This window comes from Pteropus vampyrus, unplaced genomic scaffold (assembly GCF_000151845.1).
Source record: "Pteropus vampyrus isolate Shadow unplaced genomic scaffold, Pvam_2.0 Scaffold452, whole genome shotgun sequence".
NCBI lineage: Eukaryota > Metazoa > Chordata > Mammalia > Chiroptera > Pteropodidae > Pteropus > Pteropus vampyrus.
In genome coordinates this window covers 852,787-875,305 of record NW_011889233.1, presented here as the reverse complement: position 1 = coordinate 875,305, position 22,519 = coordinate 852,787, and the positions used below count along the sequence as shown (strand labels likewise).

Below are 22,519 nucleotides of genomic sequence, written 5' to 3'. Positions count from 1 at the left end.
GGGGTCTTTTGTGGTTCCATACCGATATGGATTTTTTGTTCTATTTTTTTGAAATAAGCCATTGGGATTTTTATGGAGATTGCATTAAATCTGAATGTTGCTTTGGGTAATATGACCTTTTAAACTATGTTGATTCTTCCAATCCATGAACATGGAATATCTTTCCATTTCTTTGTGTCTCTTCATTTCTTAAAACAATGTCTTGTAGTTTTCAGTGTATAGGCCCTTCACATCTTTTGTTGATTCCTAGGTATTTTATTATTTTTTGTTGCAATTGCAAAAGGAATTATTCTCTTCATTTTTTTTTTTGTGTGATATTTCATTGTTAGTATATAGGAATGCAATGGATTTTCGTACATTGATTTTGTATCTTGCAACTTTTCTGTGCTTGTTTATTGTTTCTAATAGTTTTTTTTTTTTGGTGGAGTCTTTAGGGTTTTCTATATGAAGAATCATATCATCAACAAAAAGTGACAATTTTACCTCTACGTTCCCAATTTGGATGCCTTTTATTTCTTTCTCTTGCTTGATCGCTCTGGCTAATTCTTCCACTACTGTGTTGAGTAACAGTGATGAGATTGGGCATCCTTATCTTGTTCTTGATCTTAGAGAAAGAGCTTTCAGTTTTTCACTATTGAGTATTATGTGAACTGAGGGTTTGTCATATATGGCCTTTATTGTGTTGAGGTGCTTTCCTTCTGTGTCCATTTTATTGAGTGTTTTGATCATAAATGGATTTTATATCTTGTCAAATGCTCTTTTTTGCATCTTTTGATATGATTATGCAGTTTTTATCTTTTATTTTGTTAATGTGATGTATCACATTTGCTTATGTTGAATCATCCTTGTGCCCCTGGAATGAACCCCACTTGATCATGATGTGTTATCTTTTTGATTTATTGTTTTATTGGATTTGCTAGTATTTTGTTTATGATTTTTACATCTATATTCATCAGAGATATTGGTCTCTAATATTCTTTTACTGTTTTGTTATTGCCAGGTTTGGTATCAGGTTAATGTTGACCTGATAAAATGAATTAGGAATTATTGTCTCTTCCGTTTTTTAGAACAGTTTGAGAAGGACAGGTATTAAATCTTTGAATGTTTGGTAGAATTCACTAGTGAAGCCTTCCAGTCCTGCACTTTTACTTTTGGAGAGATTTTTGATGACTGTTTCAATTTCCTTACTATTGATTCGTCTATTTAGATTTTCCAGTTCTTCATGATTAAGTCTAAGAAAGTCATATATTTCTAAGAACTTGTTCATTATTTGTAGGTGATTGAATTTGGTGGCATATAGCCTTTATAAGTGTTCTTGTATATAGATCTTTGTATTTCTGTGGTGTCTGTTGTAATTTCTCTTTCATTCCTATTTTTGTTTGAGTCTTTTCTCTTTTTGCCTTAGTCTAGCTAGATGTTTGTTAATTTTATTAAGCTTTTCAAAGAACCAGCTCTTTGTTGCATTAATTTTTTCTATATTTTTTGTTCTCTATTTCATTTAATTCTGCTCTAATTTTTGTTATTTCCTTCATTTTACTGAGTTTGGGCTTCGTTTGTTCTTTTTCTATTTCTTTAAGGTGAAGTATTAGGTTGTTTATTTGAGATTTTTCTTGTTTCTTGAGATAGGCCTGTAATGCTGTAAACGTCCCTCTTATTACCGCTTTTGCTGCATCCCAAAGATTTTGATATGTCTTATTGTCATTCTCAGTTGTCTCTATGTATCTTTTGATCTCTTATTTCTTCTTTAACCCCATAGTTGTTCAGTAACATGTTGCTTAATCTCCACAAATTGTGGTTTTTCTAGTTTTTTTTGTTGTTGTTGTTGATTTCTAATTTCAAGCATTGTGGTTGGAGAATATGCTTGGTAGATTTCAATCTTCTTAAATTTGTGGAGGCTAGTTTTGTGTTTCAACATATGGTCTATCCTTGAGAATGTTCCATGTGCGCTAGGCAAGCGTGTATATTCTGGTGCTTGGGATGAAAAGTTCTGTAAATATTGATTATGTCTGTTTGGTCTAATGTGTCATTTAATGCTGATATTTCTTTACTGATTTTCTGTTTGGATGATATATCCATAGCTGTCAATGGGGTATTTAGGTCCCCTACAATGTTTGTATTTTTGTCAGTTTCTCCCTTCAATTCTGTTAATACTTGCTTTATATATTTTAGTGCTCCCAGGTTGGGTACATGTATGGTAATATGTTATGTCTTCTTGATGTCTTGCCCCCTTTATCATAAACTATCCATTTTTGTCTCATTAACTTTTTTATCTTGTAATCTATTTTGTCTGATTTAAGTATGACTGTACCCACTTTTCTCGGGATGTCATTTGCTTGGAGTATCATTTTCTACTCCTTTACTTTGGTCTGTTTGTCTTTGCAGCTAAAACATGTCTCCTGAAGGCAGCATATACTTGGACTTTGTTTTTTAATCCATGCCACTAATCTGTGCCTTTTAATTAGTGAATTTGGTCCATTTAGATTTAGGGTAATTATTGGTACATGAGGACTTCCTATAGCTATTTTATCTGTTGTTTTCTGGTAGCTCCATGTCTCCATTGTTTCTTTGTCCTTGAGTTTCTGTCTATTATTTTAGTTTGGTGGTATTTGATGATTTTCCCCCCATTCCCTTTTTTTTTTATGTTATGTGTCTCAGTTCTAGATTTTTGTTTAGTGGTTATTATTAGGTTTATACAAAAAAAAATTCATATGTTCAATAGTCATTTTTCTTCTGATTAAATCTTATCTCCATTCACCTGTGTGCATTCAGTCCTTTACCCCTTCCCCTTTTATGTTTTTGTTGACACAAATTTTCTCATTTTATGCTGTGCATTCATTTCCAAATTGCAATAGATGTTGTCTTCTTTTTAAAAAATGCTTTTACCTCCTTTAACCTTTATGTTACACCATTACATTTATTCTGAAATTGAGTTGCAATTTCCTTTTGTCTGTCTGTCCTCTTACAGTTTTGTATACCTTTGTCTTTTTGTTTCAGGTAGAAGAGCACCTTTCTGAATTTCTTATAATTCAGGTCTTGTGGTGGCAAATTCCCTCAGCTTCTATTTGTATGGATAAGTCTTTATATCTCCTTCATATCTAATGGATAACTTGGCTAGATATGTTATCCTTGGCTGGTGCTTTCTCTTTTTAAATATTTTGAATATTTTATTTTACTCTCTCCTAGCTTATGTGATTTCTGCTGAAAAAATCCAATGATAATCTAATGATATTTCCTATCATTGATGCCATCTTAGAGTCTGTTGACATATAAGATGTATATCCTAACATGTATCAACACACACACACACACACACAAACACACACACACTCACCCCACTAACATGATAAAATTTCTCTAAGAAGTTTTGCATTATTGAAAAAAAATTAATAAATTGTTTCAATGAGAAAAGAAGGGTGGCTTAGGGCACAAGAGCATTAAATAAGCAATGGCAAAGTTATTTTTCCTGCTGGAATTTCAATAATAAGTGTTTTAAAATTAACTACTCCAAAGATTTCCATTAAAATGTAAACATTATTAAAGAATCAGGCACTGAGCATATTGAGCAAAATGGCCTTTCGTTTCCTATTCCACCTGCTTGGAGCTCCTTATGCCATTTGCCTGTTGATCACCCTTGGCTGTCAAACTGCAAAGGTGTTTTTTTCCCCTGCCTGTGGTACTAGTTACTGACTTCTGCTAGGGCTGTCTGTGGACAACTGAAGGTATAATCAGTATTGAATGATATTTCAAACTGGGTTAATGAAGCTGTGGCATTGTATCCAACTTAAATCATGTAGGCATCTTCCTTCTAATACCTACCAGGTCTATATTTAATATACAGGACCAGCATTTACATGTATATAGTATGAAGAGCCACTGTGAATTCACAGGTCCTTTGAGAGAATTAGAAATAGGTGCTCCCGCCCTAGGCCATCTGCCAGAAAATTATGTCTATGCTGACATTGGATCATGGCACATTACTGACATCTGTTGGGAAGTTGTGGTAAAAATGCAAATCTACAATGTCCAAGAGGTGAATGGTATCACTTGGAATTTTGCAGTGCACAACCTGAACATCATATGGGGCAACTACAAATTATTAGGCAGCAGGTTAGCAAAACGGCCAAGAGTATGCATGCTGGAGCCAGGTTTCCTGGGTTGAATTCCTAGCTCCGATCTTACCTGGATAGTGACTTTGGGAATGTGATGTAACTTCTTGCTTCTATTTCCTTATCTATAAATGAAAATAGTCATAGTACCTATTTCATGGATAGAAGTAATGATGAAGTGTGCCAATACATATAAAGCCCTCAGAGCAGTGCCTGGTACAGGGTGAGTGCCATATGAGTGTTTGTTACCATACTTACCGTACTGTTTTAAAATTTATTCAACAAATATTTGCAAAATGTCAGGCACAGTTTTAATGACTCCACAAATATAACCCTTTTAATCTTCATAACAATCCTCTTGGGACAGGTAACAGCATATGTAGAGGAATAACTGTAACATGTCACAAAATGGGACATATGAGGGTATAAATTCCAAGGGGCGCTTGCATACACCACGTAACTTTCTCGGGGATACATAACTGGAATTCCCACATCCCAGTGGGATTCCTATCACCTCCTCAAGAAGGGATGAAGACTTGGGAATGGGAAAAGCAGTTCAAGATTCCCAGGCCCTCATTGGACTTGTAGGTTGTGGGTGAATGCTGTGTGTGTGTGTGTGTGTCAGGGGAAACTTGTCAGAGACCAATCTCCTGAGTCCACCCTGTGACCCAGCAGATAGAGGCCCAGGAGTAGTGGCCCATTCAGCACCACGGAAAGCTCCAGGGTGGGCCTGAAGAGCCCATCCTGGGTTTGTGGGCCCCGCCCCACAAGGCCCCGCCCAGTTGTAAAGATCCCTTCTACTGTTTAAAATGGTGAAGGAGGCCTAGGCAGGGATGCACACTAGCGAATAGAGCTAGATTACTCACTTATTCCCCCACAGAGATGCAGGATGGCCTGTTGGGAAGAGGACTTTATTGGGATGTTATTGGGGGGACATATGGGAAGGTGAATTCTAGGGAACGACAGACACTGGGACCAAGCTGGTGGTCACCTTAAGGAACAATAAATTAACTTACAAAATAAATTAAGGTGAGGAGGTCCCAAGCAGGGAGGCAACTGGGAATACCTGGGGATTTACTAGGGATGGGATTGGGCATTGGAAAGGGGAAATAAGAATTTCCAGCCCCCTCATGAGGGTGTGAAATGAACTTTTTCAAGACCTCTTCCCTAGGCTGGGAGTTGGGGTTCTGGGGCTCCAGGAAGAGGGAAGATCTGGGTTCAGTTAAAGGGGTGAAGGAGGCGGTTCAGGGTCGTTCCTCCAGGAAGCGGTAAGTTGGGTTCTCATAGCCATGACGCTGCAGTTCACGAAGCTGCTGCTCCTCCAGGGTCAACATGGGGTCCACCTGCAATAGGGACGGGGAGGGGTAGTGGGGCATGGGGACCTGACCGCTGATCTTACCGCTCCTCCATGCCCAAGCTCTGGAACCCCTCCCTATCCCACATCTTTATGTCTCTCACCTCCACCACTCCATGGCTGATAGCCCCATAGGGCTTCTTCCTGCGCAAGAGCAGCATGGAGAGGACGATCAGGGAGCCCCCACCTGCTCCCATGATCAGCAGACCGGACACGGCCTCTCGGGACACACCTGTCCCAGCTGGTGCCTGCAGGGAGAGGAGATGGGGCAGGAGTCATCTTTGAGGCTCACCAGGGCCCAGTATTGCTTTGGGGGTCACAGCCTAGCCACTGACCTCTGACCGCTCCCCCTAGGACCCCAAAATATTCCTCCTCTTACCAGCTCATCTCTCTGAATCTCCGATGAGTGGAAAGGAAAACCCCTTGGAACAGACACATTTACCTGGGGGAGCAGGAGGTGTCAGGGACCCAGGAGTCTGGGCCCCAGTCTCCTCCTCCCCTAGGGCTGAAGAGGGCATCCCCCAACCCTCTTCTTCCCTAGGACCCTGAAATCCATGTCCTCAGTCCCCTCTTACCTTAGGCCAAGGAATCCAAACCCCTAGCACCCTCCCCTCCTCCTTCAGACCTTAGAGTCCAGGTCCCTTCCCCAGGCCTCCCTCAAGAGCCCACAGGGCTGACTAACTTACCTTCCGCTCATACTGTTCCAGGGGGGACAGCTTCTCTTTCCCAGGTGCAGCATCTTGTTCTGTGGACCCTACCCCCCAAGTCCTAGCTCATTCCTGAGAGTCCAGAGTGATGCTGCCCCCTCTGAGGAGGGCGTCAGAGGGGTACCAGTCTCCATCCCAGGAGGTCTGGGGCTCCCAATCCATGAACCCTTTTCCATTCTGGGCTCAGGGACTCAAAAGGTTTTGGGGGCTGGGGTCTACTCGGTTAGATACTCACCTTTTGGAAGGCCCATGGGGGTGTCTGCTGGCAGCCAGAGGAGGCAAGGCAGGGAGAACAGTGAAGAGAAGAGGGCTTCATTGATGAAACAGTGGAGAAACACCATCCCAGAGGCCAAGGCAGGATCAAAGATCCTACAGAGGCCTCCACAACCTTAGACATTCCTCCCTATCCTCTCCCACTCACTGTGGTAGCTGAGACACCTCCAGACTTTGGGGGATTAGAAATGAGATTCGGGGCCTGTCACCCAAAGTCTGGGTTTATCTATATTTGGGTTAACTCACCATCTTTGGAATCCAGAGGCTGCAGCCCACCCTTGCCCTCACTGTTGCCCCCGGGGTTAGGGACTTCCAATTCACTGGGATTCAGGTGTTCAGAGTGGAAGAATTCCTCTGAAGGGAATATGCAGAAAGGTGGTTGAGGTCTTGAGCATAGGGACTACACACACACACACGCTGGATGAATGGATGGCACCTTAACAGTAAAGTGATTGGGGGTAGCCATAAGTGTGATCTGGGAAAGTGGGAAGCTGGTTGGAGGCACCCCCGGCAGGAAGGATGGAGATCGAAGTTTCAAGAGAATGGCCTCCTAAGGAGCAGGAGAATTAGGGTTAGGTGTGGGATATCCAATAGGATATCGCAATAGATCTGAGGGCTGTGGTAGATTTTAGGCCCCTCCCCTTGAATCTGAACTGGGTTTGTGACTTGCTTTAACCAAGAGAATGTGGGCCCAAGCCTTAAGAAGACCTGGCAGCTTCCACTTCCATGTTAGGGGAACCCGAACCACTATGTAGGAAGTCTAGCCACTAGGGTGGAGAGATGACATGGAGAGGCTCCTTGGAGAAGAGAGGCTTTGAGCCTATATGGAGAGGTAGAGAGGCCCATTTGTGCCGAAGTCCCAGCCCCTACCTGATCTGCTAGCTGAATGTAGCTGCATGCTTGTCTACTGGCAATACCAGCAGAAGCAGCACCAAAAAGAATCCAGATCAGATGGAAGAATCATGAGCAAAGAAGATGGTTGATTTAAGCCAGTAAGTTTAGGTGTTTGTTACACAGAAATAGATAACTAAAGATTGGGGGTCAGGATCTGCCCTTACAGACCTGGAATGGGAAGTAGGGGTTATATGCACTCACGGATCTGGGGCTGCAGCTCCTGAGCCAGGCGGGGGTTCTGGTCAAGCAGCCCCAGGCTCTGATTCATCCTTTCCTCAATTACTTGAAGGTGGGTCTGCACCTGTGGGGGAGTGAGTACGAAGGATGAACTGGGCAATGTAGGTTAGAGCTGGGGAAACTGAGGCAGGGTGAAGGAGGGTGAAGGAGGAAGGGCAATAGGCTCCAAGGAAAAGTAGCACATACAATAGTCAGAAAGCAGGGCCAAGGGCCAAGAACTGGGCCACAGGACGGAGGAAATTGAAGGAGAAGCAGAATACAAAGAAAAGAAAAAGATGTACAGAAGACAGAAAGTGTGAGGCTTAGGAAAGGAAGTAAGGTAGAAGGGAAAGGAGCAGTTGCTAGGAAAAGTGGGATACAGAAGACATGTTAAGTATAAGAAATGAGGAATATAGTATGGAAGATAGGAAGTGGAGGCAAGTGGGTAGGAAGGGCAGAAAGTAGGGTCTGAGAATAGAAAGCGAGGTTTGAGGGGGTTACAGAAAAGGAAGTAGGATTAGAGGGTTATATAGAAATGATGTGGTTCAAGGGCAAGACTTGGAGCTCAAGAGCATAGAATGGAGTATTCATGGATGGGGAGAGAACATCCAGAAACAGAAATTAGGATCTGAAGGCACAGAACAGGGGTTCTGTGGGATTAGGGAGAAAACAAGTGGGATTAAGGAGAAAAGAGAACTGAGGAGGGTGTTTCTGGAAAACTAAATAGAAATCCAAGGGACAAGAAGGGTGTCAAAGACACTGTCAGGGACAGTGTTCCAGGGTCAGGAAGTAGGGATCCAAGGGACTGGAAAAGGTCCCAAGACATAAAATGAGGATTGCAGGGATAGGAAAGAGGTCCAAGGGACAGAAAGAGGGTATAAGGGACAAGAGGAGAGTCTGAGGGATGGGGTCTAGGGGACGGGTCTAAGGGATGGCAGGGTTTTGGGAAGCTGGAAAAATCTGAGCACCTGGAAGCGCATCTGCTGGGCCTTCTCAGGATCCACAGCAGCCACGTGCTGGTAGTGTCGCAGCGTGTGCCTTTGCTCCTTCTGCTCTGCACGCAGGTAGCGCCTCAGGGCCAGCAGGACGCGCTCTGGCTGTGGAAGGGATAAAGGCTGCCCAGGTCCGTCCTGCCCTTTTCAACCTCTGCCCTTTGCCCCCACAGCTTTCACACCTGAGGTGGATCCCCCTGCAGTGCTGCCAGGAAACCTTCCAAGGCAGCTCGGCGCTGGTCATTGATAAGGGCAATGACTCGGGTGGCGTGGGTCTCCACCAGGCGCTGTCGCTCACCAGACACTTGTTCCTCCAGGGTCTGCAGAATAGACTGGAAGTGCTGGTGAGGGGGTGGGCACAAGATTAGGAGACGTGAAGATGGGCAAAAGCCTGAGTCAATGGCATTCTGGAAAGGCAGGGCTATAGGACCAAGCAGGATGGGTGCAGTGGGTCTAGGTCTGAACAGAGTCAACCTGGGGGGGTAGGTCACAGGAGACTGACTGAAAGGGGTGGGGCTACAGGGCCTGGTAGAGTGGGGTCAGGACTAGGCCTACTGGGAGCCAAGCTGGGGGTATAAACTGTACTGGGTAGAAACAATCTAGGAACAGAGCTGGCCTGTGTTAACGTGAAAGGGAGCAAGTATTATAGGAGAGGTAGGTCTCTAGGCCTAGGCAGGGCCAACTGGAGACAGGCTGTGCCTAAATGAGGATGGGGTGGGCAGAACAAGAGTCAGAGAATAGGGCTAACCTGAGGGGTCTACAGGGGGTAGGGCTGAGAGAGGTGGAATGGAGAATCATAAGGCTGGGCCTACTAAGGAGGAACTGAGTAAAAGTGAGATTAGTGGGCAGGACCAAAGTCAGGGAGTGGGGCCTAACTGGGACAGGAATGCTTCTAAGAGAGGCTCAGAAGGACCTGGCTATATCTGCAGGGGGCCCAGCTAGGGAGAAGACTCTAGACCCAACCCACAGAGGTAAGGATCAAGTTAAGACAGGGCAAAACATAGCCAATCTGAGGAGGAGAGAAATGTCAGGTCTGACATAGGCCAAGAGGGACAGAGTTAAATGTAGGGGAAGGGCCAGGAGAAGCTGATATATGATGGAAGGTGTAGAACTGAATGAGGCCAGGACAAGGCCTGAGCCAGGCTGAGACTGGATGTGCCCCAGATAGTGGATGAGATGAGTGAGTAGGATCCACAGGAGGTTGTTGTACCTCATTCAGGGCCTGTCTGTCCGCTTTAGGCAGGTTCTTGGACTGGTTGTCCGCCATGGCCCATTCACGCATCACCTGGGAGCAGGGAGAACTTTAGGATCCTAGAATCCACCCCGCTCCAACCAATGAGTCCCCCAATCCTTCTTCAAGACTTTGGAGGCTCCAAATCCCTTAAATCCTACTGGCTCTTGGGTTCCCAAGAGAGAATTCAAGGAAGAGTATCGTGCATCAGTTTCCTTAGAATCTGGTGGTATTTCAATGGGATTCTATGGGTCAGAAATCCCTAGTTATCTTAGGGGCAGTGTTGAGGGCTGGGGGTTGATGGGAACCTGGGGAGACTTTGAAGGTAGTTCCAACTTGTCCCTGAGGAATTTACTGGTATTTAGGAAGCTCTGTGTTGTGGGGGATCCTGAGGACCCCAGTATCATCACCTCATTAATCTGGCGCATCCTTCGCTCCTCCAAGTCCATCTTGGCCCGCAGGAACCCCTCGTGCTCACTGATTTCTCCAGGCATGCCAAAGTATACATCCACACCATCTGTGGGCCTTGGGGTAGGAGTTGCTGCAAGGCCAGGAATCAGGGGGCCAGCTTGAAGCCCATCTCCAGGTCACCTTTCCTACCTGGAGAACTACATTTCCTAGAGTGCGCTGGAGACCACTAAGTTCACTGGTGTCCACTTTAGCCATAGCTGCTGCCTACTATCATAAAAAGTGTAATTCTAGACTGGGCTTGTTCTTGCAAAGCTTAGGAACCCATTGCAGCATCTTCCAAGCTTTCCCAAAATAATCCCTAAGATCTACCAAATGGCTCCTTCACTTCCAAGTACCCCCAAACACCCTCACCCTTTGCATTCTTCACAGGCCAGCCCGTCCATCTCTACATTATCGAAAGCTACTCTCGTCCCTTCCATTTCCCCCAATCAGACCTCTGTCCTACAGGTCTCTCCCAAAGATGCTCCTATACCAAGGCTCCCTCAAATTGTCTTCCCTCCAGGGTTAAGGAGACTAGGGATTCACAAATGGCCTCACCTTTGCTGACCCCTGCAGGGGGATGAGGGCTTGAAGGTGGGACTCTTTCCTCCTCTTCTTCCTCTTCAGCCTGTGGAGGCTCCACAAAGTAATCGTCTACTGGTTGTAGGAAGGGTTCCTCTTCTTCCTTGTCCTCACCCCCTTCTACTTTGCCTCCCAGGGGCCAGGACCGGGTGGAGGGGTCACTGAATGTGCAGAAGACCCGAGACGATGAGAACCTGGACCCAGGCCCCCAGGCTTCCATCTCCTGCCTTGGGATGGGCATGGAAGATTCCCTCCCATCAGGAGCCTTGGGATGGGCATGGAAGATTCCCTCCCACTCACCCAACTGCTGTCCCAGATGGGTCGGGGGTCACTGGAGGGGGGCAGCACACATACTCCACACCTCGGAACCGATCCGTGCCACAGGGCAAAAGCATGCCCGAGCCATGCAGGATGAGGCCCTGGGAGCTGCAGGCCTGTGGGAAGAGTGGGCCCAGATGCCAGGACTGTGGGGTAGGAGCGGGTAAAGGGGGAGCCTGAATGCCTGAGTCTTGGGGGCTGATGGGAATGTGAGCCAGGATTCCTGATTCTGTCCTGGTGGGGAGAGGGGGATGAGGCCCAGACTCTTGGATTCTGGAGGAGGATGTTAGGGGACTGGACTCCTGAGTTCTGGGGGGTGAGGATGGATGGGCCAGGGTTCTGACCTCCTGTGCTTCCTGATGCCTCCGGGTCGAACTCTCACACTGGTCCATGTGCTCCTGGTGCAAGAACCGGCAGCCTTCAGGCACCAGCAGGGCTTCGCTCACGAATTCACCCGCTAAGGAATAGGGGGAGGGGCACCAGAGTGAGACCCTCCCACAGCCACTAGCCCCATCCTCCATATTTTTTACCCTCAGAGGCTGCTCTGCCCCATTCAGGACCTAAGCATCCAGGTCCCTAATGTGAGCCTTGAGACTAGGGCCCAGAATCTCGCGCCTCGGAGAGTCCCCACCGCCCTTCCCCTCTCCCAGCCTGTGACTCACGCAGGCAGCGGAAAGGCACAACCTGGTGGTGGGGGTGGGTACAACGGCCACCCCGGGCACCCCCGCACCAGCTCTCCATAGGGATGGCCTGCGTCGCCTGTTCCACACGTGCAATCTGCAGTTCCGGGTACACCTAGGGACACCGGGTAGGGGCGATCAACCCACTGCCCCGCCCCTACCAGCTGCACTTCTCTACGGGACACGCCCCTTTTCAAGGCTCCAATGGTCAAAGGGCCCTCTCCTTAGGCCCTGCTTGTACAAAGAACCGGTCTTAGATATCTAAGTCCCACATAACTATTGGCTACGTCCCCTAGTAACTTTTCTTAAAAGCCCCGCAATCCTTAGGCCCCTCCCCTTTGCCTGTCCAGTTTCTTTACAAAGGTCCCTCCATATGCCCATAAGCTCAATTCCTCTAAACCCATGTACTCCTAGTCACTTTCGCCCCCTTCCCCAATCAAGTTTATCTCTCCATAGATTCCACCAACCCTTAAGCCTCGCTTATTTCCCTGTTTGGATTCTCAGTAGGTGTCCCTTCTTTTTGTATTAGGCCGGCCTTTTCATAGCCACGCCTCCTAGCTTTCCACTCTCTTTGGGTTCCACCCCTTTCCCTACCTTTCTGGCCCAAAGGTCTTTTTGCCTTGGTCCGCCTCTCTTTTGGCCACACTCACCAATACTTCTACTTTTTAAGGCGCCCACCACTTGCTAAACTCCTTCACTTCACCGGATGGATACCTTTCTTAGGTAGACTTTGCACGGTTCTCTGCTTTCCCAACCTAGTTCCTCAAAAACAGGTCCTGCTCTATCCTAACTTTGCCTCTGTTAGCCACCTCCCATAGCTTCCTAAGCCTTCTTAGAGCCCTCATCTCCTTGGCCTTTTGCACATCTAGCTTTCCCAGGGGCGACTCGGCCTCATCTTGAACCGGCTTTTCCGTTGACTACGCCCATCTCTAGGTTCCGCCCACCTGTCTGCAGTACTCTAACACGCGTTGCGGGTCCCGGAGACAGCCTTGCGAGCGCTGTCGGTCTGGTTCCCAGCGGCCGGTGCGCAGGTCCCGATGAAGGGTTAGGCGCCCGCATAGTCCAGCCACCTGAGCCGACCCTGGGGCCTGGGTGTAGAGGTGGAGAGGTCAGTGAGGGCCCGGGAAACGTTGGCATGCTGGTCCCTCGGTCCTTTGCTCCCTGGGACTCATGTTTAGACCCCCATAACCAGCCCCCTTCACCAAGCACCGCGCACCCGCCCTCGTAGAGGTACGGTTCCCTGGGAAACAGCTCCCACAGGGCGGGGGCGCCCCAGCTCTTCTGTTGCTATGGCGACCCAGGTCCCCCAGGACTCTCTCGGCTTTGTTGCGGCGGAGACAGGCTCCGCCCCTACCCCGGCGCAGCCGCACTGGAGCCCGAAGGGGTTAAACCTGAATTGCGGGGGAGGCGGTCAGAACCCAGGCGTTCTGGCCCCTCCTCCCTCCATACTTAGCTCAGGCTCCCATTCTTGGGTGCAAGGACGGCAGACAAGGCCTGGCGTCAGGGCCCTGCAAGCCAGGACACGAAGTCCTTAGGGCTGGAAAGCAATATTCTAGGTCGGGGGGCGGTGGCTGGAGGCCTTGACTTCTGGGTCCTGAGTGGCTGAGGGGCTCCTCATATGGGTCCAGAGGATGCAAAAGGCCCGGATTCTTGGATCAAGTGCCTTACTGCCTGGTGTGTCCCATGTTCAGGTGGGAAGGGGCTAGGGCTGAGTCGCTTAGGTCTAGAGGGTCTGAGGGGACTAGACTTCTGGGACCCGGGGCTCTGGAAAAGCCAGGTTCTAAGCTGGGGGTTGAGGGGCCTGGGACAACTGATGATGGGGAGCTGGGGCCTGGATTCCTGGGTTCATGAATGCCTAGTGCCATTAGGGGAGCCTGGGGGGGCCGGTCACCTGGCTGGAAAGGCTGCACTTTCTGCCCTGGACATGTCCGCGCTGGGGTTCAGAGGCTGGGTCCCTTCCCTTCCCCCATTCCCCAGGACCCGGCCGGGCCTCACCTCGGCCGCACCGGGGCTCCCACCGGCCAGGTTCCCGACGGCGAGCTGCGCGCGCAGAAGCAGCAGCAATAGTGGCAGCAACAGCGGTGGCGGCGGCAGGCCCCGGCAGCGGCCCAGACCGCGCGTGGCGGGGCTGGCGTGCCCCATGTCTGGGCCCTCGCGCCCTCAAGTCCCTTGCACTCCCGCCCTGCTCTGCCCGGCCCCAGCGGTGACAAGAGCTCCCAGCGCCACCGCCGCCGCCGCCTCCTCCCACCGCCCCCGGGCTGCGCCGGCGCCGCCAGCCCCGCCCCGTACCAGCCCCGCCTATCTGGTCAGGACAATAGCGTGGCAGCTCAGCGCAGAGTGGAGCAGCTCGGGAAACCCGGGTGGGGGCCTACGTCAAGCCCCCGCCCCCTTGAGATTCCAGGTGTCCAACCCCACGCTAGGGCCTACCTAGCCAGGAGTCTGGGTCATAGGCTCCGCGGTCGTGGATTTTGTGTCCTCCCTCAGAACCCTAACCCCCAGCTTTCTCCTTCCTCGGACCACTCAATAACCAGCTTCCTTCTCTTCTAGGGATCGCCGCATTAGAAACGCTCCCCTCCCCTTTTGAGGTCTCTGGAATACAGACATTCAAATATTTCCCGATCAAGAGCACAGCATTGAAAGGATTAAGAAGTACAAATTAGTAGTTAACAAAACAATCGTGGGGGATGTGGAGTACAGCATAGGGAATATAGTCAATGATATTGTAATGGCTGTGTATAATGCCAGGTGTATAATACCAGAGTAATGGGGCAGGGGGAATCACGTCGTAAATTATATAAATGTATAGCCATTGTGCTGGATACCTGAAACTAATATAAAATAAAATATAATTAAAAAAAAAAAAGAGAACACAGCATTTGAGACCCAGTCCTCTTCTCCCTCAGATCCAAGATTCTGGCCCCAGGCACCTTCTCTCTCAGGACCAGAGACCAAGCCCTCAGGCTTTCTGCTGTTTCTCAAGAGTCTCAGGTGTCTGGACTTTTAGTTCCTACCTCAAAGATCCATGACACAAAGCCCCCAGACCCCTTTTTAAAGGATGACCTGAGTCAGGTACCCAGCACCTCAGGACAAGGGGCTGGACTCCTATCATTGCTTTGAGGATCAGGGCATTCCTATTTTTTCACCCCTAATCTCCCCTTTCCTGCCTCTTCTTCCTGCCTCCCCTTCAGGGCTCACTGCTTTGTGTTCTTAAATAACAATGTAGAATTCTGTCTTCCTCAAGACGACTGGGGCAGACCTGTCATGTGCGTGTATCTGTGCATGTATGTTTATGCAGATGTATATTAAAAGAGCCTGGAGTACTAAATGGGTAGCAAGGGGCTTGGGGGTGGCTCTCAGTCTTGCTCTTACAGCCACTGTATAGCCTAGCTTAGAAGAAGGGCCTTTGGGCAGGCTTGATGGATCCCTTCCTTAATGGAGGTTAATAACGCCAAGACAATCCCAAAGACACAGTCACTTCTTTGACCTTTTTTTAAAAAAATTAAACATAAATATTCTTATCCCCAGATCCCACCCCCACCCATCCAGTAACAGATCTCGCCCTATCCTCACTCCTTGGGCCCAATTCTTCCAGGGCCTTGAATAAGGAAGATGGAAGGAATCAAGAAGGAATCATCTTGGCTTCCCAAGGATTGAATTGCCATCTTGGCTGCACTTCTATTAGCCAAGCGAAGCGCCCCTCAGGGAGAGCCAGGACAAGGCTTGGTTCGGCCTCTATCTTAATCTGCCATATGTCACCTTTCTTCTCAATGCAGTTGGTCATCTTGAAATATCTTCTTTCAGTGTCTGGAAACAATTTCCATCCCTGCCTCTAACTCTCATCACCCCCTGTCCCTATTCCTCTACAAAGGGCCCACTGAGCATCTTGCAACTCTTTTACACAGGAGAATCGGTGGGCATAGTGGCCGTCTTGCTCCCACTTGGGGCAGCTCCTTTGGCTGAGCAAACTATACATCAATGACCCAGGCAATAGTAATGAGCTATCTCTCCCTTCAATGTTCAGTTTTGAAGGAGTAAGTTGCCAATTTGTTCTGGTTCCTCACAAATCTGGACAATCCATTATGGCAAGTTGAAGACCCCAGCATTCTTCAGTAGGAGAGATGTCACACATGAGTCTGGAGACGTGCATGGCTGGGTATGGGGAAGGCAGCATGTGGGAAAGGGGGAGTCCCGGGGGCCGGATCTGGGGGTCCAAAGGATGTGGGTTTGATGTAGCTGGTAAAAGCTCGAGGATGGGGTGTGGTGAGATAACCTGCCTGGGCTCTATACAGTCTGCAGGGAGGGGGCATGCCCAGGTGTGGGTTGAAGTCATAGAAGGGAGTGGTACCCAGAGGTTCAAGGCAGGTAGGTGGTGGCAGGAAGAGGCCTCCTCCAGGGGCTTCACCAAGGCTCAGGCTCACACTGACTCCTCGGACCTTGTAGTAACCATTGGTTGGGTCCTGAGGAGACAAATGGAACTTGTGAGTGTGAGGATATGGGAGGGCGAGGGCCACTGATGGACAGACACACTGAAATAGAGCCAGACCTAGTGAGAAACAAAAAGACAGGAACAGGAGCAGGCAGAGACAGAGAAACAGATGTATAGACTGGTAGCAACACAAAGTAAGACAGAAAGACAATGACAAGACAAAGGAACAGAAGGAGAGCGGCAGAAAAAGGCAGAGACAGAGGGATATAGGCCTGCTGAGAGGTGGTGGTTTGGAAGGAGATGCAGTGGGAACAAGAGAGACTGAGACCGAGACATTTATTCATCTGTCTGCCTCACAGCCCCAAAGCTTTGATGCTGTGTCAAGCTCTGTGCTGCTACTGGAGAGATCTATCACTAGGATAGACCTGGACCTGTCCTCATGGAGATCTCAGGCCAAAGGGGAAATTGACAGATCCCCAGACAGAGCCCAGAGGGGCCAGGACTGTAATGGGGGAAGTATAAGTGGAGTGGCTAGGACTGTGATGGTAGAAACACAAGGAAGAGTGATGAGGCTTGATGGGGAAGCACAGACAGGATTATCAGAGCTGTGATGCGGAAGCCCAGGCGGAGTGACTAGGGCTGTGATGGGCAAACCTTCAGCATAGTGATCTGGCTGTGATGGGAAAGCCCAGATCAGGGTGATCCTGGCTGTGACAGGCAAAACACAGAATGATCAGAGCTGTGAGGAGGGAAGCATGGGCTTTCTAGAACAAGAACTATCTGAGCTGAGACCAGAGGAAGTGAAGGAAAGAATTAGGAATGGGAAAGAAGGTGGGAGTGTTTCAGGCCAAGAGAATAGCAAAACAGCATGTGCTAGTTACAGAGGAGAAAGAGAAGGGCTCTAGACTCGGGACTGAGGTCAGTGGCACTGTCCTAAGATTGAACCCTGAAAAGAGGGGCAGGACTGGGGAGATATCAGGCCAGTGTGGGACCTAGTAGGTGGAAGGGGCCAGAGAGAGGCATCCAGGAGGCCTGAAACATGACTGTGATGGGGAAAGCACACGCAGAGTGAACCCTGATCTGGGGCTCAAGACGGAGGACAAGGCTGGGACAGATATGTGGGCAGAGTCAGCAGATATGCAAATTGAGCTGTGAAGGTAGATGAGAAAGACCAGGAGACAAGAGAAAGAACAGAGGGGCTAGGTCCCAGCTCTGCAGGAAACAGAATGAAGAAGGAGACAGAAGCAGAAAGAGAGTTGGACAGAGAAAGAAGTTCCAGCCCTCTCAACACTCACCTTGGTCTCCAGAGGCCCCGCCTCATCCAGAACTAGGTCACTGTGGTCTGTGTGCACAATGGGACCCTAGGGTAAGGTGCTCAAGTGAGAGGGATCAGTTGGAGGATCCTCCCGCCCCCGTGCCAAACCCAAAGGACCCTCAACTGGACAGCAGAGGCCAGACAGGAGGGAGCTGGGGTCGGGACTCAGGAAAACGAAGGGCCCTCGGGACACATTGGGTCTAGGGAATAACATGATCAGAGGTATATTTGGATTTGGGTCTGGGGTCATTGTTGGTACTAGGACCCAATTTGAGTTTAGAGGCCTGATTGGGATTGGGTTTCTATTTGGTTCTATAGGCACAGTCAGGTCTGAGAACTCTGGCTTCCTACCCGTTCCTTGCTGCTGCCTGTCTCCTCTTCCTCCGGGCCCCGCGAACTGGGGCCATGGCTGCTGCCTGGGATTCGCACCAGGTTCTTTTGCTTGGGGAAAGAGGCTGAGGCCAGGGACAGTGGGGTTGGGGTGGTGGGGAGGCAAAGGTAAGTAATGGGGTAGGGTCACAGTTTGTAGAGATCAATGAACAGGAAGAGAGAGGAATGGGGAAATCGGGTTAGGAGGCTAGGAACCAATTAGAGCCCTGGCCTGGGAAGGCAAGGAATGTGACCCCGAGGAAATGGAATTAGGGCTTGAAGGAAGAACCAGGGCTGAAGATGAGCCAAGCTCCACAAGGGGCTAGAGAAGTAGCACTGGAGCCAGGCTTGTCAGGGGGCAAGGTGAGTGTGTGAGGGGGTGGGAGTGGGAGCGGGGGTGCTGGGGCGAGGCTTAGGTACTGACACTTGCTGTGGCGCCAGCAGCAAAGGACCACCCCAGTGATGACCATAAGGAGAGTCATGGCTGCGGAGGCCGCTCCAGCCACAATCTGCACAGTGGGTAGCAAGTCTGCAGGGAGAAGAAGGTACATTCTGAGAAGGGTAAGCCTATGACTGAGGAGGAACTAGGGAAGAGGGACTCAGGGCTTAGGCTGGAGTCTCTGGGTTCAAAAGGTAGCCAAGTTTGGGATACCCAAGGTTTATAGTCCCCTAGCTTGGGGACCCTGGACTTCAGGGATCATGAAATTGAGGTTCCACAAGTTTAAACTCCCTCGCTTTCAGAAGTCTTAGAATTTGAAGGGTTTTAACTTTGGAGGTTCCCTTATTTGGGGCACCTGAGTGTGAGGGGTGTCTCGGTTTAGGATTCTGTATTTGAGGGAAGTTATCGTCTTGGGGTCTCAGGATTCAAGGGGTTCATAGTTTTGAGGCTCTCAAGTTCCCTCTGTTTAGGGATTGTGGCGTTTTGGGGGTCTGGGATCCTCAGATTGGGGGTCGTCAGGCCCAGGGTCTCACCTCTACGGCCCAGGTTGACCAGGGTGCCTCCTTCACCCAACCGGTTCCGGGCACTGCAGTTGAAGCCCCGACTAAAGTCGGACTCCTGGGTTCCCGAAATGTGTAGCACAGAGATCAAACCTGGACCCTGTCCCCCTCGGCCTTCCGGGGCTGGGAACGTCTCCACCAGGAACCGACCCTGCGACCCCTTCGCCAGGAAGCCTTCATCCCAAGACCAGACCTGGGGACACAAAAGAGGGAGGTCAGAGAAGACGGGGGAGGAGGGAGGCAAGGTGTCGGAAAAATCAGAGGTAGTTACGGAGTTTGGGGGTGCCGGCTGAGAGGTCAGGGATCACGGCTGGATGGGTCTCGAGTGTGTGGTCATTTCCTTACCACGGCTTCTGGCGCCGGGGAGGCGAAGACTAGACACTGGAGGCGGGCGGGGCCACTCAGGAAGGCGGGCGCGGAGTGCAGGGCGGTCACTACTGGGGGAGCTGGTTTTGGAGATTTTGAGCCAATCAGAGGAGGGGCCCCGCCCTCCCCATCCCACTCCAGCGCATTTCAATAAGGCGGGGCCAGGCACTTCCCACTAACCCCGACCAACAAGGCCCCGCCCCTCAACGAACTCCAAACCTCTCCGAGGCTCTCCTTCACTAGGTCTTGTACCCCGCCTTAAAAAGCTTCCCCTCTTAAAGCCTCTCCCACTCGCGTTAGACTGCGCTCCTGTCCATCCTAGTCCCAGGACCTGCCCAGTCCTCTAGGAAGCACCGCTTTCTCACCGTTCACAGTCAACCTAGCCTCCGCAGCGCCGCCCCCCAGGCCCGAGAGCCCTGGCTCAGCTCTGCACACGTAGTCGCCTGAATCCTCGAGCCCCACGGACGGAAGACGCAGCGTGGGCCCGGAGCCCAGCACCTGGGATATGAAGGAGTTTCAGGGGCAGGACCTTGGGAAGAAGCTCAGTCCACTGCTTGCCACCACCACTAGCCCCTTATCCGGACTTACCTTCGCGCCCCCGCGGCGGGTCCAGGTTACCCGTGGGAGCGGATTCCCGCGCCAGGCACAGGTGAAGGAAGCGTCTTCCCCCGTGTCTACAGACAGCGGCTCTGGCTTTGCTTGCAGAATTGGTCCGACTGGAGGAGAGGAAGGATCACGTGATCGAAGAGGGCGACAACTTCTGACCCGGGAGCAGCCACTCAAAAACGGCACCCTCAAGGGCCCAAGTATAGGTCCCCAGTCCACAACACAGCTCACAGGCCCTGGCCCAGCCCTCGCCCCGCCTCTGCTTCACTTTGGCACTGACCCAACACAGCCAAACTCTGCCTACATCTTATGTCCACCCCACCTTCTTCCACAGCGGGTGGCAGCCATGCCCCACTCTAGCTCCCGGTTCATTTCTGCTGGTCTCACTTTGGCCACACCCACAGCCCCGCCTCAGCTCACATTGCACGTCCAGCGCGGTGCTGCGGTTGGCGCTACCCACAGCGTTGCTGACCTCGCAGGACACTGGTGCAGTCAGGAATGAGGCGTCTGCCACGACCTCCAACATTGGCCCTCGGGCCCCGAGCACTGGGGATCCTCCCTTTGCCCACCTGCGGTAGTGGTGGGGCTGTTAGTATTGTCCCTACTCCCATCCTAACCCAGCCCTCCCCAAGCCTGTGCTACTAGTTGGGTAGAGGTGATCTACGTCCTCACCGATAGCCGGTGACAGGAGGCTGGGCCATGGCCTGGCATAGGAAAGAGACCTTCTCTCCCTCCTGCACAGTCTGTGGTTCTGCAGACAGAGTCACCACTGGGGGGTCTGTGGAGGTGTGCCAATAATCAGAGGTGAGCAAGGACCTGGGACATTTCCATTGATGACCTAGGAGTTCAACTTCCAGTCCCTCCACCCCAGGAGTGTGGGTCCCCAGTCTCCTCTTCCCTTTAAGCTAGGAGTCCAGGCAGGCCTCCAGTTCCCAATTCTCCTAGGAACTCCAGGTCCACAGCACCTTCCTTTCTTATACCCTGGAGCCTAGGTCCCAGCCCTCCTTTTTACCCAAAGACCTCAGGCTGAGGGCCCAGTGTCCAACTGCACTTACACTGCAGGCTCAGTGTGATAGCTGTGTCCTTCCCCGCAGGAAGGGCTTGGCTCCGGGCCCGGCAGACCAAGGTAGCTCCATCATCATGGCTGGAAGGGGTCAAGGTTAAGATGCTCTCCACTGACACAGTGGTCCCGTCCTTCAGCAGGGTCTGGAGGTTATGAATAATAGTAATGATTTCATCTACCCCTTATATAGTGCTTACTATGTGTCAGACCCTCTTCTAGGCGCTTTAAATATTACTTTATTTAATCCTCACAATTACCCTATGAGGTGCATACTACTATTATCCTCATAGTACAGAAAAGGAAACTGAGGGACAGAGAGGTTAAGTTACTTACCTAAGATTAACCAACAAGCGAGTGACTGAGCTAGGTAGTCCGGCCCTAGAGTCCTTACCCTTAATCACACATCGAGGGTTCCAACATTTGAAACCCTGCCCTACCATGTCCTTTTCTCCTCGGGATGAGCCTGTAGTCTGAGCGAACCACCCATTTCCCTGAATGGGCAAGGGCTGGCACAGGGACTTGTGTCTGACCTGGTAGAAGGTGGCCCCATCCAGCCGGACCCCATCCCGGAACCACAGCAGCTCAGGGATGGGGCGGGCATCCCCATGGCTCCGACAGGTCAGATTTGCAGGAACCCCAGCAACCAGAGACACAGAGGGGCTGCCCAGCACCTGGGGCGCTTCTGGGGGCACTGTAGGGTAGATTTGGAATCAGAGCTGGATCCTGGGCACAGAGTCCCTGATCTTCCCAGCTCTAACTGACCACGCCTCTGGGCTTCTTGGACGCTTATACTCCCAGCAAGGACTGACAGACTCCTTGGGTGTCTCTGGGACAAGGGGGCTGGGTCCTCACCCAGCACATGCAATTGGGCTGGTCGAGAGCGGAGGCCTGCTTGTGTAGCCTGACATTCATACGATGCTTGATCCTCTAGCTCCACAGGCCTAATGTGGAGGTCGTGCTGGCCAATGACTGCATTCCCTGATATCCAGTACCTGGACCACCCTGAAATTCGGGAAGAGGCAGTCACATCACAGTTCTGAGTTTCTGGCCCCACCCCACACTAGAAAGACACTACCAAAAGTGTGTACTGGGCCAAAGAGACACTAAGCCTCTCCCAATCCAGAATCAAGAGGGATTTTGAGGAGGGGAGAGCAGAATCTTTCCTCTTCTCAGGGGTCCCAGCTACCTCCCAGGAACCCCAGTGCCCTCTTTCTGACCCGCAAGCTTAGGGGACCCCCTTGGAGGTGATAAATTCAGAAAACATTAGCCATAACAATTATATCAGATGCTACCTCTAGGGAGCAGGGGCACCTCTAAGGAGGGCTCCTGGACCTGGGCGTCTGCTTTATAATTGTTTGGCAAATCTTCCATTTATGTTTTATGTGCTTTCCTGCATTTATGTAATATTTTACAATAAAAATAAAATCCCCAAACCCTATGAGTCACTTCCAAAGAATAAGCTAAAAATTCAGGACTTCCGAATGTTTACCTGGGCCCATTAACTTCCCAAACTTGAAAACAGAAATTTCAGTTACAGCCCAAGCCCAGCACCCCCACCCTGGAGCCAACCCA

General features: G+C 50.3%; 2 protein-coding genes across 4 annotated transcripts; both read right to left on the bottom strand.

Moving 5' to 3' along the window:
- Positions 1–4,397: 4,397 nt before the first annotated feature.
- APLP1 (amyloid beta precursor like protein 1) lies at positions 4,398–14,142 on the bottom strand. Of its 3 annotated transcripts, none has more exons than XM_011381811.2 (17): positions 13,799–14,049; positions 12,748–12,891; positions 11,786–11,918; positions 11,468–11,580; positions 11,106–11,239; positions 10,782–10,966; positions 10,184–10,314; positions 9,753–9,827; positions 8,725–8,883; positions 8,519–8,647; positions 7,536–7,635; positions 6,687–6,794; positions 6,403–6,477; positions 6,147–6,214; positions 5,840–5,902; positions 5,565–5,708; positions 4,398–5,449 (listed from the first exon to the last, which is right to left on the bottom strand). In XM_011381811.2, the coding sequence occupies exons 1-17, from the start codon at positions 13,943–13,945 to the stop codon at positions 5,351–5,353; spliced, it is 2,007 nt and encodes a 668-aa protein (XP_011380113.1). In that variant the 5' UTR covers positions 13,946–14,049; the 3' UTR covers positions 4,398–5,350. The 3 variants fall into 3 exon arrangements, with proteins under 3 accessions (XP_011380113.1, XP_011380114.1, XP_011380115.1); XM_011381812.2 differs by having other exon boundaries at positions 4,999–5,449; positions 6,403–6,429; positions 13,799–14,142; XM_011381813.2 differs by having other exon boundaries at positions 4,999–5,449; positions 6,403–6,426; positions 13,799–14,142.
- A 1,208-nt stretch (positions 14,143–15,350) lies between these two features.
- KIRREL2 (kirre like nephrin family adhesion molecule 2) lies at positions 15,351–22,318 on the bottom strand. Its single transcript, XM_011381850.2, has 15 exons — positions 22,240–22,318; positions 21,800–21,949; positions 21,478–21,638; positions 20,940–21,090; positions 20,557–20,662; positions 20,305–20,453; positions 19,867–19,994; positions 19,644–19,776; positions 19,258–19,358; positions 18,886–19,105; positions 18,340–18,442; positions 17,896–18,007; positions 17,525–17,590; positions 16,222–16,260; positions 15,351–15,952 (listed from the first exon to the last, which is right to left on the bottom strand). Exons 1-15 carry the CDS (start codon positions 22,316–22,318, stop codon positions 15,881–15,883), a joined length of 1,770 nt encoding a protein of 589 aa, XP_011380152.1. The 3' UTR covers positions 15,351–15,880.
- Between the last annotated feature and the right edge of the window lie 201 nt (positions 22,319–22,519).